Below are 15740 nucleotides of genomic sequence, written 5' to 3' on the forward strand. Positions count from 1 at the left end.
CATGTTTTTTACTGAATTGTTCACCCAGAATATACATGGAGAAGGATTTGGGAATATGCCAGCATCCCAACTTATTATCTCCCTACTATTCATGGTAGAAAACGTGGAAAGCAACACAGAAACGGACAATAAAAAACACCCAAATGTAAAACTTGGAAAACTCTGCCCCATACCAAACACAACATAATCAAACCTTTTGTCATTGCAGCGTTGGCATGGCGGCGTATGAACGAATGACCAATTAATAGCTCAACTAATTGATTGGGGATTTACCTTTTGTTTGTGCCCAGTGTTGGCAAAAGACGAAACATACATAAGCATCCTAAGACGTGCCGTTTCCTAAGGCAACCGGCCAAATGGCATCCGTTTGGATGTCGTTATTAGATATTAGATGAAGATGTTTTGCAATGCAGATCTCTTCTCGTGTCCTTCCTTTTTTATGGCTTTGCTATGTGAACCCGGACAGACCGCACACAAATATTGTTTGTGTGTTGACTGTTGATCCCGCTCATGTTGGCTGTCAGCGTGTCCGACACCATCCCCCTGGCTTAAAAAACCAACAGGTAAGAGACAAATACCAAGCCATTTGTCTACGGAACAGCGCCAACACTCAGTTGTGCCGCTATCCGTCGAGCACTCACGCCACTAACACCTCGCCTCAGACCGCCCGTACAAAAGGTCAGAAAAACACAATGAAACAGTAATCATAAATACAGCCAGACCAGAACCGGCTGAGATACACAAAGTGATCTCCGAAATGGCCAGTCTTACCAAACCCGTTGGGGTATGACCTTCCCAATGGCAGCCAGTCTTAAACTGGACATGAAGCCATTAAAGTGCCACATGATGGTCTTTTAAGCACAGGCTGGGAGAACTCCGACCTGATCTGGTGGCCAGGGATGAGTGCATCATCGGCATCGTGCAGAGGTCTCAGCTGCGGCATATAGTACGTTTAAACAAGGGAAAACGCACGTTTAGTTTTAGTTTTAGTGCCAAAATGATAAGATAATGTCAACGTTTACATCATTCCGGCACTCGGTTACAAAATTATATATACAATATATGCATCATTTATGAAATGGCGATGCAATTTTGGTGCAGACGCTTCAATTATTGTTAACACAGTGTCTTTATTTATAGGGTGGTATATGTTTCATGGAAATGGAGAAACATTCAGAATTTTATAATGCAGTAATCCCACATTTATCCTGGTTAATCGCTTTCAGAGCCAATTTCCGTAAATTAGGATTCCTTATTTATACTGTAAATGTAATATTTCCATAGTTAGAGCAGATAAAAACTGTTTAACCCTTGTATTATGTTGCGGGTCAATTTGACCCGTTTCAGTTAAGGTTAACAAGGTTAACTAGCATGATTTGTTAACCCTTGTATTATGTTGCGGGTCAATTTGACCCGTTTCAGTTAAGGTTAACAAGGTTAACTAGCATGATTTGTTAACAAATCATGCTAGCATCATGGTAGTTAACCCTTGCATTATGTTACGGGTCAATTTGACCTGTTTCAGTTTTTGTGTTAATGACCCTAGATGAGGAAAAGTCACAAAATTCCGTGAAGAAAAAGAAAGGATAACCAGTACTTTGGTCAACACAAAAACTGAAACGGGTCTAATTGACCCGTAACATAATACAAGGGTTAACAAATCATGCTAGTTAACCTTGTATTATGTTACGGATCAATTTGACCCGTTTCAGTTTTTGTGTTCATGACCCTAGATGAGGAAAAGTCACAAAATTTCATGAAGAAAAAGAAAGGATAACCAGTACTTTGGTCAACACAAAAACTGAAACGGGTCTAATTGACCCGTAACATAATACAAGGGTTAAATATGTTTTATTGCATCGTTAGAGATCTCTACACATGAAATAACACCCGTTCAGTCACTTGTATACTGGTATTATTCAATAAGGCTTCTCAGACATGAATAACATGACAACTCATACATTAGCATTGACAGGGTACTTCCTACGCTAGCTATTTTCTCATCAACGCAACCTGATTGACACCCAATGACCAGGGTGGAGTACTACTCCATTGCCCCTGTTTGTGGTTAAGGAGGTACTCATTATGGATTTCAATAACTTTATGAGTAAACAGAGAATGGTATGCAGTGGATATTCACACAGGAGCTGCTGCCGGCAACAACTCTAGGCCACACTACCACCACCATATTTTGCTGTTACAAATGTAACGGGACACAGACTTTCCAAAAAGTTCAACTTTTGTCTCGTCAGACCAGAGTACATTTCTCCTAAAGAATTCATCAAGATGTTTTCTGGCAAAATGGAGACGAGAGTCAATGTTCTTTTTGTTCGGTATTGGTTTTCATGTTGGAACTCTGCCATGCAGGCCATTTTTGTCTTCCTTCTGGGGGTCATGACCTTGCTACTTGCCTTAACCGAGGCCTGCAGTTCTTTGGATGTTGTTGTGGCTGAGAATATTTGGTATTCGTAACTTAGTAAAACTAATACTGTACTCGCATGAACGAGCGAAAAGGAGAACTCGTTGTCATCCAAGTGTGGAGCTAGTGTGGCGAGCAAAGTCACGTCCTTGTCTCTTCTACCATTTTTACCTTCAATGCTATATTGAGAAGTGTCATTACTCATTTGTGACACGGCGGTGGCGTCCTGCTGAGGAACGGATGATATCAAGGCCATCGTCAGCCAGTCGTAACGAGGTTGGATAGCCATTAATTGCGTTGGAAAAACCTGAGACGTGTTACTATGCTACACAGCGACCTAAACAGTCGACATAATAATTGATTTAGCTCCCACAACGTTGCTTCTTTAAAGTATTGGTGTTTACTGTTTTGTTTGTGGAGTGCAACATCCTTCCTTTCATCCTACATTTCATCCTTCCTTTCCTTGGCATGACTGCTGATGGATTTTGATTGGCTTTTTATGTCAGCGTTTAGCGCCTTGATATTTACTGTTGTCCTTCCTTATGTCATCAAACATCATCCATCTCTCGGGATAGTACCTGTTTCCTGTTTCTCTTCCATATCCTCCTTCTCTGCATTTGAAAGACAGAATATTTTTTTCTTTCAATTTCTTTCAATCCATTGAGAACCTATTCAATTCCAAGCCTTTTAACCAAATAGCGAATATAAAGAGGAATTAATCTGAACAGAACAGACAATAGAAAAAGCATATCCAGAATTATTATTGAGTGGAGAGGATGATGATGTTTGCGGCCGTGCTGCGTATGCAAGATGTTCCGTCTTAGTCGTACCCAGACAGCGTTAGTCAACATTCCAAGCTCGGTGACAGAAAATCTATTTGCTATTGTGGCATGAAAATATTAGCCAGCATGGAATGTTGCGTTCATTTTGTTTGCAGAAATACAGAAAACATAACAAAAGCTGAATAAACAGGCTTATTTTACCAGTCGTTACATTTAAAGCGTACCTGCTATGCGTCCATAAGGTAGAACTTCTGCAGCACAACAAAAACAGAACAGAAGAATGCAAACGCAAATCTCTGGCTTTGGCATTTGTCAAATTGTAATTCATTATTCTGGATTTTGCATATTGATCTATTTCACTTGCACAAGAATAATCTTTTTACAGCCTCCCTCGCCCCTCAGGGCTTGATTGAAAGCAAACTAATAGCTCATGGAATTAAAAATGATCTCCTCCTTCAGTCCAAACATCATCAGCCAATGAGCGCCTTTTTGTGTTTCTTTGCCGCAGGATGTTTCCGTTTAAAGAGAAAAGAAACAAAAGATGGAAATGTTAGAGGAACTTGAAAATGATTCCATTGTTGAAGAGGAATTTGGGCGGGATGACGCCCACTTTTCCCAAATCTTGACAAACAGGGGATCATCAAGCGCCACATTGAGGACTGAGCGCTACGGTGGGGATTTAAGTCAGAGGTTGTCAGCACATCCTGTCCACGAGACAATACACTTGACTTATTGTCATACGCTCAAAATATGTCATCAGCTATGTTGGATCGTCCGCTGGAGGCTGGGCCGAGGCCTGGGATGGGCAGCAAATGGGGAATGCAGGATGTGGACAAATATAACAACAACAGATGTTATGATTATGTGAATCCCAATGCTAATGGAGTGAGAACATTCATTGATGGCGACATAATAAGAGCTTTCTCTTTCTCTCTCATGACAACAGACTGTGGTTATTTAGAGAGGTTTTGCTCTTTGGCTGCGGCTCTTTTAAATATTATTTTAGTCTCTCTCTGCTCGTTGCCTCGTTCATGAACTACATGTTTTTTTTTTTGCTCTTAACAATTCAATCAAATTAGACACTCAGCCTTATAATTATGTCTAAAAGACATACTAAAGATTAGCTATGGCAGAAACAAAGATTACAGAATACCAGAGGTGTGATCTCCAGTGACAGGACTCAGACTCGAGTCGGATTCAAATCACAATTTTGATGACTTCGGACTTGACAATATCATCAAAGATTTGCATCTCGACTTGGACTTTGACAACAATGACCTTGGCTCAAGCCATGTTAAGTTTAAATTACCGTAATTTCTGGACTATAAGTCGCTTCGGCGTATAAGTCACACAAGGCCAAAAATGCATAATTAAGTAGAAAAAAACATACATAAGTGGCGCTGGAGTATAAGTCGCATTTTTTGCAGGTAATTTATTTTACAAACCACTTGACCAAAATAACAGTTTTTTCATTTATAAGTCACTCTGGAGTATAAGTCGCACAAGGCCAAAAATAATTGGCATAATTAGGTCGAAAAAAAAACATACATAAGTCGCACTGGAGTATAAGTCGCATTTTTTGCGGGTAATTTATTTTACAAATTACTTGACCAAAATAAGTTTTTTTCATTTATGAGTCGCTCTGGAGTATAAGTCGCACAACGCCAAAAATAATTGTCATAATTGGGTCGAAAAAAAAAAACCATACATAAGTCGCACTGAAGTATAAGTCGCATTTTTTGCGGGTAATTTATTTTACAAACCACTTGACCAAAATAATTTTTTTTTTCATTTATAAGTCGCTCTGGAGTATAAGTCGCACAAGGCCAAAAATAATTGGCATAATTAGGTCGAAAAAAAACCATACATAAGTCGCACTGGAGTATAAGTCGCATTTTTTGCAGGTAATTTATTTTACAAACCACTTGACCAAAATATTTTTTTTTTCATTTATAAGTCGCTCTGGAGTATAAGTCGCACAAGGCCAAAAATAATTGGCAGAATTAGGAAAAAAAAATATATACATAAGTGACGCTGTAGTATAAGTCGCATTTTTTGTGGGTAATTTATTATACAAACCACTCGACCAAAATAACAGTTTTTTCATTTATAAGTCACTCTGGAGTATAAGTCGCACAAGGCCAAAAATAATTGGCATAATTAGGTCGAAAAAAATATATACATAAGTCGCACTAGAGTATAAGTCGCATTTTTTGCGGGTAATTTATTTTACAAACCACTTGACCAAAATATTTTTTTTTTCATTTATAAGTCGCTCTGGAGTATAAGTCACACAAGGCCAAAAATAATTGGCATAATTAGGTAAAAAAAAAACATACATAAGTGGCACTGGAGTATAAGTCGCATTTTTTGCAGGTAATTTATTTTACAAACCACTTGACCAAAATAACAGTTTTTTCATTTATAAGTCGCTCTGGAGTATAAGTCACACAACGCCAAAAATAATTGGCATAATTAGGTCGAAAAAAAAAAAAACATACATAAGTCGCACTGGAGTATAAGTCGCATTTTTTGCGGGTAATTTATTTTACAAACCACTTGACCAAAATAACAGTTTTTTCATTTATAAGTCGCTCTGGAGTATAAGTCGCACAAGGCCAAAAATAATTGGCATAATTAAGTAGAAAAAAACATACATAAGTCGCACTGGAGTATAAGTCGCATTTTTTGCGGGTAATTTATTTTACAAACCACTTGACCAAAATAACAGTTTTTTCATTTATAAGTCACTCTGGAGTATAAGTCGCACAAGGCCAAAAATAATTGGCATAATTAGGTCGAAAAAAAAACATACATAAGTCGCACTGGAGTATAAGTCACATTTTTTGCGGCTAATTTATTTTACAAACCACTTGACCAAAATATATTTTTTTTTCATTTATAAGTCGCTCTGGAGTATAAGTCGCACAAGGCCAAAAATAATTGGCATAATTAGGTCGAAAAAAAAAACATACATAAGTCGCACTGGAGTATAAGTCGCATTTTTTGCGGGTAATTTATTTTACAAATTACTTGACCAAAATAAGTTTTTTTCATTTATAAGTCGCTCTGGAGTATAAGTCGCACAACGCCAAAAATAATTGTCATAATTGGGTCGAAAAAAAAAAAACCATACATAAGTCGCACTGAAGTATAAGTCGCATTTTTTGCGGGTAATTTATTTTACAAACCACTTTACCAAAATAACATTTTTTTTCATTTATAAGTCGCTCTGGAGTATAAGTCGCACAAAGCCAAAAATAATTGGCATAATTAGGTCGAAAAAAAAACATACATAAGTCGCACTGGAGTATAAGTCGCATTTTTTGCAGGTAATTTATTTTACAAATTACTTGACCAAAATAACAGTTTTTTTCATTTATAAGTCGCTCTGGAGTATAAGTCGCACAAGGCCAAAAATAATTGGCATAATTAGGTCGAAAAAAAAAAACATACATAAGTCGCACTGGAGTATAAGTCGCATTTTTTGCGGGTAATTTATTTTACAAACCACTTTACCAAAATAACATTTTTTTTCATTTATAAGTCGCTCTGGAGTATAAGTCGCACAAAGCCAAAAATAATTGGCATAATTAGGTCGAAAAAAAAACATACATAAGTCGCACTGGAGTATAAGTCGCATTTTTTGCAGGTAATTTATTTTACAAATTACTTGACCAAAATAACAGTTTTTTTCATTTATAAGTCGCTCTGGAGTATAAGTCGCACAAGGCCAAAAATAATTGGCAGAATTAGGAAAAAAAAAAACATACATAAGTGACGCTGTAGTATAAGTCGCATTTTTTGTGGGTAATTTATTATACAAACCACTCGACCAAAATAACAGTTTTTTCATTTATAAGTCACTCTGGAGTATAAGTCGCACAAGGCCAAAAATAATTGGCATAATTAGGTCGAAAAAAAAATATACATAAGTCGCACTGGAGTATAAGTCGCATTTTTTGCGGGTAATTTATTTTACAAATTACTTGACCAAAATAACAGTTTTTTTCATTTATAAGTCGCTCTGGAGTATAAGTCGCACAAGGCCAAAAATAATTGGCATAATTAGGTCGAAAAAAAAAAAACATACATAAGTCGCACTGGAGTATAAGTCGCATTTTTTGCGGGTAATTTATTTTACAAACCACTTGACCAAAATATTTTTTTTTCATTTATAAGTCGCTCTGGAGTATAAGTCGCACAAGGCCAAAAATAATTGGCATAATTAGGTCGAAAAAAAAATATACATAAGTCGCACTGGAGTATAAGTCACATTTTTTGCGGGTAATTTATTTTACAAATTACTTGACCAAAATAACATTTTTTTCATTTATAAGTCGCTCTGGAGTATAAGTCGCACAAGGCCAAAAATAATTGGCAGAATTAGGTAAAAAAAAAAAACATACATAAGTCGCACTCGAGTATAAGTCGCATTTTTTGCGGGTAATTTATTTTACAAACCACTTGACCAAAATAATTTTTTTTATTTATTTATAAGTCGCTCTGGAGTATAAGTGGCAGGAACAGCCAACCTATGAACAAAAGTGCAACTTATAAGAACACGTGGGCCGTATTCAAACACTTGGTGGGCCGGATGTGGCCCCCGGGTTGTAGTTTTCCCACCCCTGGCGTAGGTTGTGAAGTGTGCAAAAAGTCCACAATTCAAAGTTGTGCAACTCAGAACTCAACCATGGGATTCTAAAACTGCAATGAGTCCTTATGCACCAAATCAGTCGGCACTGCTGTGATTTTAGGTTCGTTTTTTTTTTTTTTTCCACGTGAGATGTATCTGTTTGCAAGCATCAAACTTAGTGACCGTGTCAAATTGAAGTTAAAGTTGCAAAGGCAACACACAGGTGCAGACGACAAACGCCATATGCTGCGATGTGGGTACCGCTCCAACTGGAGCTCGGCAAAGACCCCAGCGAGAACTAAAAGGCAAGGATGCTGGCGTTAAAGCTGGAGACGAGAAAGCGACGAGGCCACGGGGGCACTTAGTGCGCCACGGAAAAGATAGATGATCACTGAGAGCTGAAAGGAACACAAAATGATTTCCAGTCACCGGTAACATTTTCTGATTGACCCGAACAAGAGTTTGGGCGGCGGAGGATGAGAAACACCGGTGCTTATTCATTATTTCTTGGCTACTGAATATATTTTCTCTGCACAAACAGAAATTGCCGAGTAAGACTGCTGAGAGGTTGATATTTTGGAATAAATCATATTTGTATAAATATTTCAGAAGTCTGCGGGCGCCAAAGCCCTTTTGCCTTGGTCAGAACTCTTGTTCGTGTAGATGTTGGAGGGTTCCATTTCCTCTCAAGCACTATTACTTGACTCTGACGCTACCAATGTAAGACCACATTTATTAGTTTTTTCTCCGTCATCTATTTTATCTCAAATAGTAAGGCTAAAATGCACAACGTGGTCAAAAGTACTTGGAAATCAACTCACAGGAAGTGGTAATGTGAGGACATATGGCGTTGGTCTCATCAGAAGACATCGTACATGATTTTTTGTGTGTAAATCATATAAAGGTGACAATACGCTCAAAGGTTAAGATGACAACATATGTCACTTTCACAAGTTTTCACACTTTCCACCTTCACTAAAGGTCACTCGGGCGTATTTCAAATTAATTGGCCTTTCAGACGAATAACTTTTAATATAAAAGTCCCTTCAACGCTGACTTTGGGCTCAGCTTTCAAAATAAACATGCGCTTCACTATGTCATGTGACATGCAATTACAGTAAACCTCGGATATATCGGACTCGGATATATCGGAAATTCGCTCACAACGGACAGATAAAAAAGAACCGATTTTTCTGTAATGCATTTCCAATAAAAATTCATTGCATGTATCGGATTTTTTATAACGGATTTCGCCTATTTCGGACAAAATCTCCAGTCCCGTTCCAATGCATTTCCATTAAATTTCCCTCGCATATATCGGATGGCAGACCAGGGTTCAATTCCACCCTCGGCCATCTCTGTGTGGAGTTTGCATGTTCTCCCCGTGCATGCGTGGGTTTTCTCCGGGTACTCCGGTTTCCTCCCACATTCCAAAAACATGCTAAATTAATTGGCGACTCCAAATTGTCCATAGGTATGAATGTGAGTGTGAATGGTTGTTTGTCTATATGTGCCCTGGGATTGGCTGGCCACCAGTCCAGGGTGTACCCCGCCTCTCGCCCAAAGACAGCTGACCCTCGTAAGGAAAAAGCGGTAGAAAATGAATGAATGAATGAATGAATGAATATCGGATGGCCGCATCGTGGCGCTCCGATTCGCCGAATCGTGACAGGCTATCGCTATACGACGTCATTTGCAGCGTTTGCAGCGTTGCCTGCGCGTCCAGGTACATTGGAAACATAGTCAAGGAAGTGCCTTTTTATAACGCATAAAATCCCATTTACGCATATACCGGATATAAATCCGATATATACGTAAAACGGACATTTTCCGGTATACGCATATAACGGATTTCGCTTATATCGGACAAAACCAGTGGGAACAATTGAATCCGATATATCCGAGGTTTACTGTACAATAAAATACACAGAAAGGCCGGACGTGGAGGAGGCGTTGGAGTACTCCACCCTTTGCTCCTACCGTCCTACCGTCCTTCCATAGAGAGGAAAGTCTTTTTTAAAGACTTTGTTGTTGGGAGGAGGAAGTTGAATTCATTCAGGACATGTTTATGCTTTGCTAACCAGAAGTAGATCCGACTTTTACAACAAAGTATCATAACGTAACCCCTCCTCAAAGGTAAGAACACAAATGTGACAATCTGAGGATATTTCCAACAAAAGTGTTGATGTGACTTTTCCCGTAAAAGTAGATTTTTTTTTTTTTTTTTAAACCACTATAGACGCGGACAAAAGGTAAGGCAAGGTGCATGGCCTAAAGTCCCATTCACACGCTTGTTGCCGTGACAACAAATGGAGCACCAGTATATTGGTCATGGATGGAGTGTATTGTTGGTGCTTTAAAAGGGTCGGCTCCTTTAAAATCATTTGTAAATCCATTTGTTGGTGATAAGTGGCGAGGAACTGAAGGGGGACTGCTTTCTTCATGAAACGTCCTCCATGAAGCTTATTTTACTTTTGAGCATCTCTTCTCCTGAGGTTACCACATGAAGTTCTATGCAGCGTCGGAAAAAGCCACCAAGCTCCCACAGCGTGACTTAACTCACCTTGAGATCACGCTGCGTCTCGCTCGCTAGTCCGGTGATGTCCACCTGCGCCACGTCATCTGCATGCACGCCGAGGCCGTGGATGAACAGGACCGGTCTGCTGTATCTGACATCTCGCAGGGGAACCAAATTCAAATCTCCGTCGACGTGGAAGCCGGGAACGGACACCTCGAAGGCCACATCCTCGTTACCCGCACAGTCATCAAATTCAACTGGAAATAAAAACACAAAGTGGGGAGAATGTCAGACCGCCATCAAGCAAGAATTTTTTCTATGATTTTCTATGAAGAAAAAAAAAACACAAGAACATCGAGAACATGCTCTGAAGATCTTGGTTCCAACAAAACGTCCAAAGAAGCTGGTTGAGCAATCTGTGGGTCAAACTATGACTCTTATAAAACCTTTATAATAAGTACACATCATATTTTAGATCAGTAGTGTGGCCTCCACCTGGAGAACTTCATCCAGGAGGTTCTCAGGTTGCATACGAGTTCTATTCCTATACTGTAATGTCCATCAAGTCGAATGTCTATGTGGGTTCCTACAAAAAATACACATTTAAATTGTAAAATGTAGTATTCTGCATTGGTCACTGTGTTAATAACTATTCCATGACCAAACTTGATCGCCAGAACAACAGGATTTTATTGCAGGTTTATCGCATTCACTGCATACGTGAGAATGAGTTTTATTTATGTCTTAAATGGCCTTTTTTCCCTCCGATTACATCTACTATACACAGTAGAGTAGTACACAGTAAATGTTATACACAGATCAAGGTGACTATATGGGTGTTATTTCATGTCCACGTTGCTGTAATAGTTCTTACAAAAGGACTTAGAAGATCATTTTATGGCATAAGTAGAAAAATATTCCATTCATAAATAAGGAATACTACTTCATGGAAATATACTTATCACTATAATTATTTATTCATCAACAGATGTCGCTATTAGAATTACACAGAGGAAAAAACACACTTCCTGGTTCAATTTTATGGCAATAAACATAAAAAAAAAAACAGTGTAACTTCCATTGAAATTTTTGGGATAAAGAAAAGTCTTTGAATACCTGGGAAGACTGAAAAATTGCTGTCAATATATTAAAAATATGCTTTTCATTCGAGTGAAGCACATTTCTATTAAATTGGTAGAAATCTTGTGCTTTAAGGTCACAAAAACACTCAAAACATTCATGAAATAAATACTTTTTAAAAAGTCGATTCACCATTGTTGAGAAAATAAGCATCAAACGTTAGAATCACACACACAAAATACGTAGAATACCTTAATACTTTGATACACATTTTTCCAGATAATTTGTGTTTAAATTCCAATATTGGAAAACATTTGCTTGCAATGAGGCGGAATTTTCACATGAGAGCACGTCTGCCAAGAATACTAAAATACTTTTTTTGTCACTCCTACATACTAAAGTCAAAATGTTGCGACATAAATCCCTGGTCTTCCTCCAGACTCACTCAGCGACTGCGGTTCCCGGCGCGAGGGATCCCACAGGAAGTGAGCCTGTGTGGATGGAGACACGTACTGTTGATTAGGGAGGCAGGTGCTCCAAAAGAAGAAATCACATGGTGCTGAACTTCCCCTTATGTGGGCCTCCACGTTATTGGACTGAGCAACCGGGACAGACCAGACCTCCAGTTCTATGCTCATCATTGGGTTTTTCATTTTTGCCATTGTTGTCACAGTATTATACGTATATATAGTATTATAGTATTATAGGGAGTGGGAAAGCATGGAGGAGTGTAGCGTGCAGAAGGCATTGAAGGGAAATTTGAGCGCACGTACGTGTACACGTGATTGCACCACACACACACACACACAGTTCAGTAAAAATTGCATATAATGCATGGTGTAATATTTGAAAATACATTTTTATTTTGATGTAAAACAACCATTTTTTTTTTGTTTATGTTGTGACAGGGCTGCACGGTGCTCAAGTGGTTAGCACGCAGACCTCACGGCTATCTCTGTGTGGAGTTTGCATGTTCTCCCCGTGCATACGTGGGTTTTATCCGGGTACTCCGGTTTCCTCCCACATTCCAAAAAAAAAAAAAACATGCTAGGTTAATTAGCCACTCCAAATTGTCCATAGGTATGAATGTGAGTGTGAATGGTTGTTTGTCTATATGTGTCCTGTGATTGGCTGGCCACCAGTCTCGCCTGAAGCTGGGATAGGCTCCAGCATCCCTGCCACGCCTTGTGATGATAAGCGATGTGAAATGAATGAATGTTGCGTTTGGGTACAAGAGCAAAACATTCTTGTTGACAATTCTACTTCTCACAGTAATTGGTAGATAATGAGGAAGTGTTGGTGGGGGGAGGCGGGGTACGAGGGGGGGGGGGTGTTCTGTGCACAGTATCGCCTTCAAGCACTTGTTGCAGGTGGCTGAGTCTGCATTCATTTAGAAGTGAAATGAAGCGCCAATATCTGTTTAGTTTTCGGGCCCGGCTTCTCCTGTTTATGTTGCCGAGATTCCGTACTCATTCCCGGCTTGGAATGGGGCGTACATTTCACACGAGAGCGTGTCTCGCCTGACTGAGAGACGAGGACGCCGCCAAGACGACAAATAGAAGTTTTTTTTTTGTCATTCCTGTTGCAACACGATTCCCTCGTCCTCCCCCAGATTCACTCACGGGAAGAATCCCACAGGAAGTGAGCCTGCGTGGATGCGGACACGTGTTGTTGATGAGGGAGGCAGGTGCAAAAAAAAACAAGAACTGACATGATGCAGTCTACCCCTTACATGGCAGATTTCCAAGCGTCGACCTCCAAACATATGGCGCTTTATATAACTCCTTATTAGTATGTTTTTCACTTGTGCTTGGATGAATCATTTCTGCAGGAATCTTACCCCATATGGTTATGATTATTAATGCACCAGCATCTTGCTTATTTGCACCCAAGCCTACATGCATTACCGATATGGTATATGTTCAAAGCAGAGCTAAACACAGCAGCTTTATTAAGTTCTTCCATGAATGCCACTCTCATCAAAACAAGACAGATACGTTTTTTTTTTTTTTTTTTTTACCTCAGCACAAAAAGAGAAAGTAAACAAAACAAAACACTTGAAAGAAAAAAAAATCACTTTAATATGCGGACACGCTTCAGCTCTACGTCCTGTTCAAATGAAAACGTGATTGGGCTTAACTGCACCGAGGATGGACCGTCTCCTTCGGACCAGGTCTCTTTGAAGATAAAACATCTGTGGCCATCATGAGGATAACAGAAGCCTTCTGTGCTCATCAAAGTTATTAAAATGAAATGTATTGTATCTGGGATGTGGCACCACTACAACATTTCACTTAACATCCATTTTATTTTATGATTGTTTTCACAAGGGTCAAAGGTGAGCTGCAAACTATCCCAGCTGACTTTGGGTGAGAGGTGGTCTACGTCGTCCCTGGACTGTGGACCGTGAATGCAGGGAAACGCTACTTCTGTGCAATACATTGTTTATAGTGTTTTATGTTTGTTTTGATTATTATTATTATTAATATTGTATGAGCAATTTGCCCAGCCAGTTGCCTGGACTGGAACCTTCGCAGACAGCAAAAGGGGTGTTTCATTTAAACACCTTGTACTTTGGTATGTGACATAATAATAATAATAATAATAATAATAATAATAATAATAATAATAATAATAATAATAATAATAATAATAATAATAATAATAATAATAATAATAATAATAATAATAATAATAATAATAATAATAATAATAATAAAAATAAAAATAAAAATAAAATAATAATAAAAACAATATAATAAAAACAATATAATAAAAATAATATAATATTAAATAATTTAATAATTTAATAATTTAATAATTTAATAATTTAATAATTTAATTAAATAATTAAATAATTAAATAATTAAATAATTAAATAATTAAATAATTAAATAATTAAATAATTAAATAATTAAATAATTAAATAATACTAATACAATTAAATAGTTAAATAAATACATAAATAATAATAATACAATTAAATAGTTAAATAAATAAATAAATAAATAAATACATAAATAAATAAATAAATACATAAATAAATACATAAATAAATAAATAAATAATTTAAAAATAATAATAAATTAAATAATATCAGAAAGCAGGAAGTGAACAAATGTAACACTTACTGATTGTAAAAGTACCAGATGAAGAGGTAGGATTTAATAAGCTTTGCTTCTTCCTACTCCTTTTTGGAACTGATTATGTGATGCATTCAATTGTAATCTGATGCATGTTCAAATGAAATTAAACCATTACCATTACCAAAATAAACAGTCTATTGTTTATTGTGATTGGCTGGTGACCAGTCCAGGGCGTACCCCCCCCTCCTCGCCCGAAGATAGGCTCCAGCATGCCCTTATGACCCTTGTGAGGATAAGCGGTATAGAAAATTGATTGTTTACTGCTATCACTGCTGCAACTGTCCAGGCCTTTCAGTGTAGGAGGTGGGGGGGGGGGGGGTGCATTGTTAGGATTTCAAACCCACTTGTTTTGTCCGTCATCCAACCCCTCCCACTATTATGTTTTGTAAAAAAACAATTACTTTAAACATCTTATCCATTCACTTAGTTCCTTTATCACTAATAGAAGGTGCATTCACGGGCAGTCAGAAAATGAATACACGGAACACTATCAGCGTACTTAACCTTTGGGACTGGTTGGTCTCTTCACCTGCTTTAGTCAATCATTCGGACATTTTCTTTTCTCAAGCATCCGGAAGGACAGCGACACAAGATGGCGAGCGATCGTCACGTATGAACACAAACAAAAAGCAGGCAACTAAAAATGACAGAACACGGGCTAAGAGCTACAAAGTCAACAAGCTTCTCTCTCGGGAAACAAAGCTCAGTCTCAATATTCCGCTCTTACTTCTGAGCCAACGCTTGAGAGATGTGTTCATTTCCCTCCTCGTTCCGAGCCTCAGATTTATTTCAATAACACAGAGACTCTTTAGAGGCTGCAAATTGATGTGCCAAACAGTGTGAGTGGCATTTGAAAGGCAGCAAAAGCGCGTTTGATGGCATTCTAATGTTGTCAGGTTTTGGGGGGTGGGCAGGATTTCGGAGGAGACCATGGTGAGCTGGCGGCTTTGAAGTCAGACAATGACAGAACACAACTTAGCCCACTTAACCACCAACACGACCACTTTGTCTGTTCAAAGTGCTAGCCCACAGTTGGAGTATCAAAACATGGATTAGGGTCACCGAAATCCAACGCTGAAGGCGAATGAAGAATATGGTGGATGTGCGGTTCTACTTTTTACACAAGTTTTCAAGCCAAAACTTCCCGAGAAATTCGGTT

General features: G+C 38.3%; 1 protein-coding gene across 4 annotated transcripts in view; it reads right to left on the reverse strand.

Moving 5' to 3' along the window:
* The window catches only part of cdh13 (cadherin 13, H-cadherin (heart)), a 253180-nt gene that overhangs the window by 143637 nt on the left and 93803 nt on the right, over window positions 1–15740 (reverse strand). For 3 of the 4 annotated variants that reach the window (XM_058088198.1, XM_058088197.1, XM_058088199.1), the window contains exon 3: window positions 10401–10612. In XM_058088198.1, coding sequence (XP_057944181.1) covers window positions 10401–10612 — 212 coding nt within the window. Of the gene's footprint in view, window positions 1–3425; window positions 3587–10400; window positions 10613–15740 lie in introns of those variants that run through there. The other variant, XM_058088200.1, reaches the window with a different exon arrangement.

The sequence above is a fragment of the Doryrhamphus excisus genome, chromosome 11 (genome assembly GCF_030265055.1).
Source record: "Doryrhamphus excisus isolate RoL2022-K1 chromosome 11, RoL_Dexc_1.0, whole genome shotgun sequence".
In the NCBI taxonomy this organism is placed as follows: domain Eukaryota; kingdom Metazoa; phylum Chordata; class Actinopteri; order Syngnathiformes; family Syngnathidae; genus Doryrhamphus; species Doryrhamphus excisus.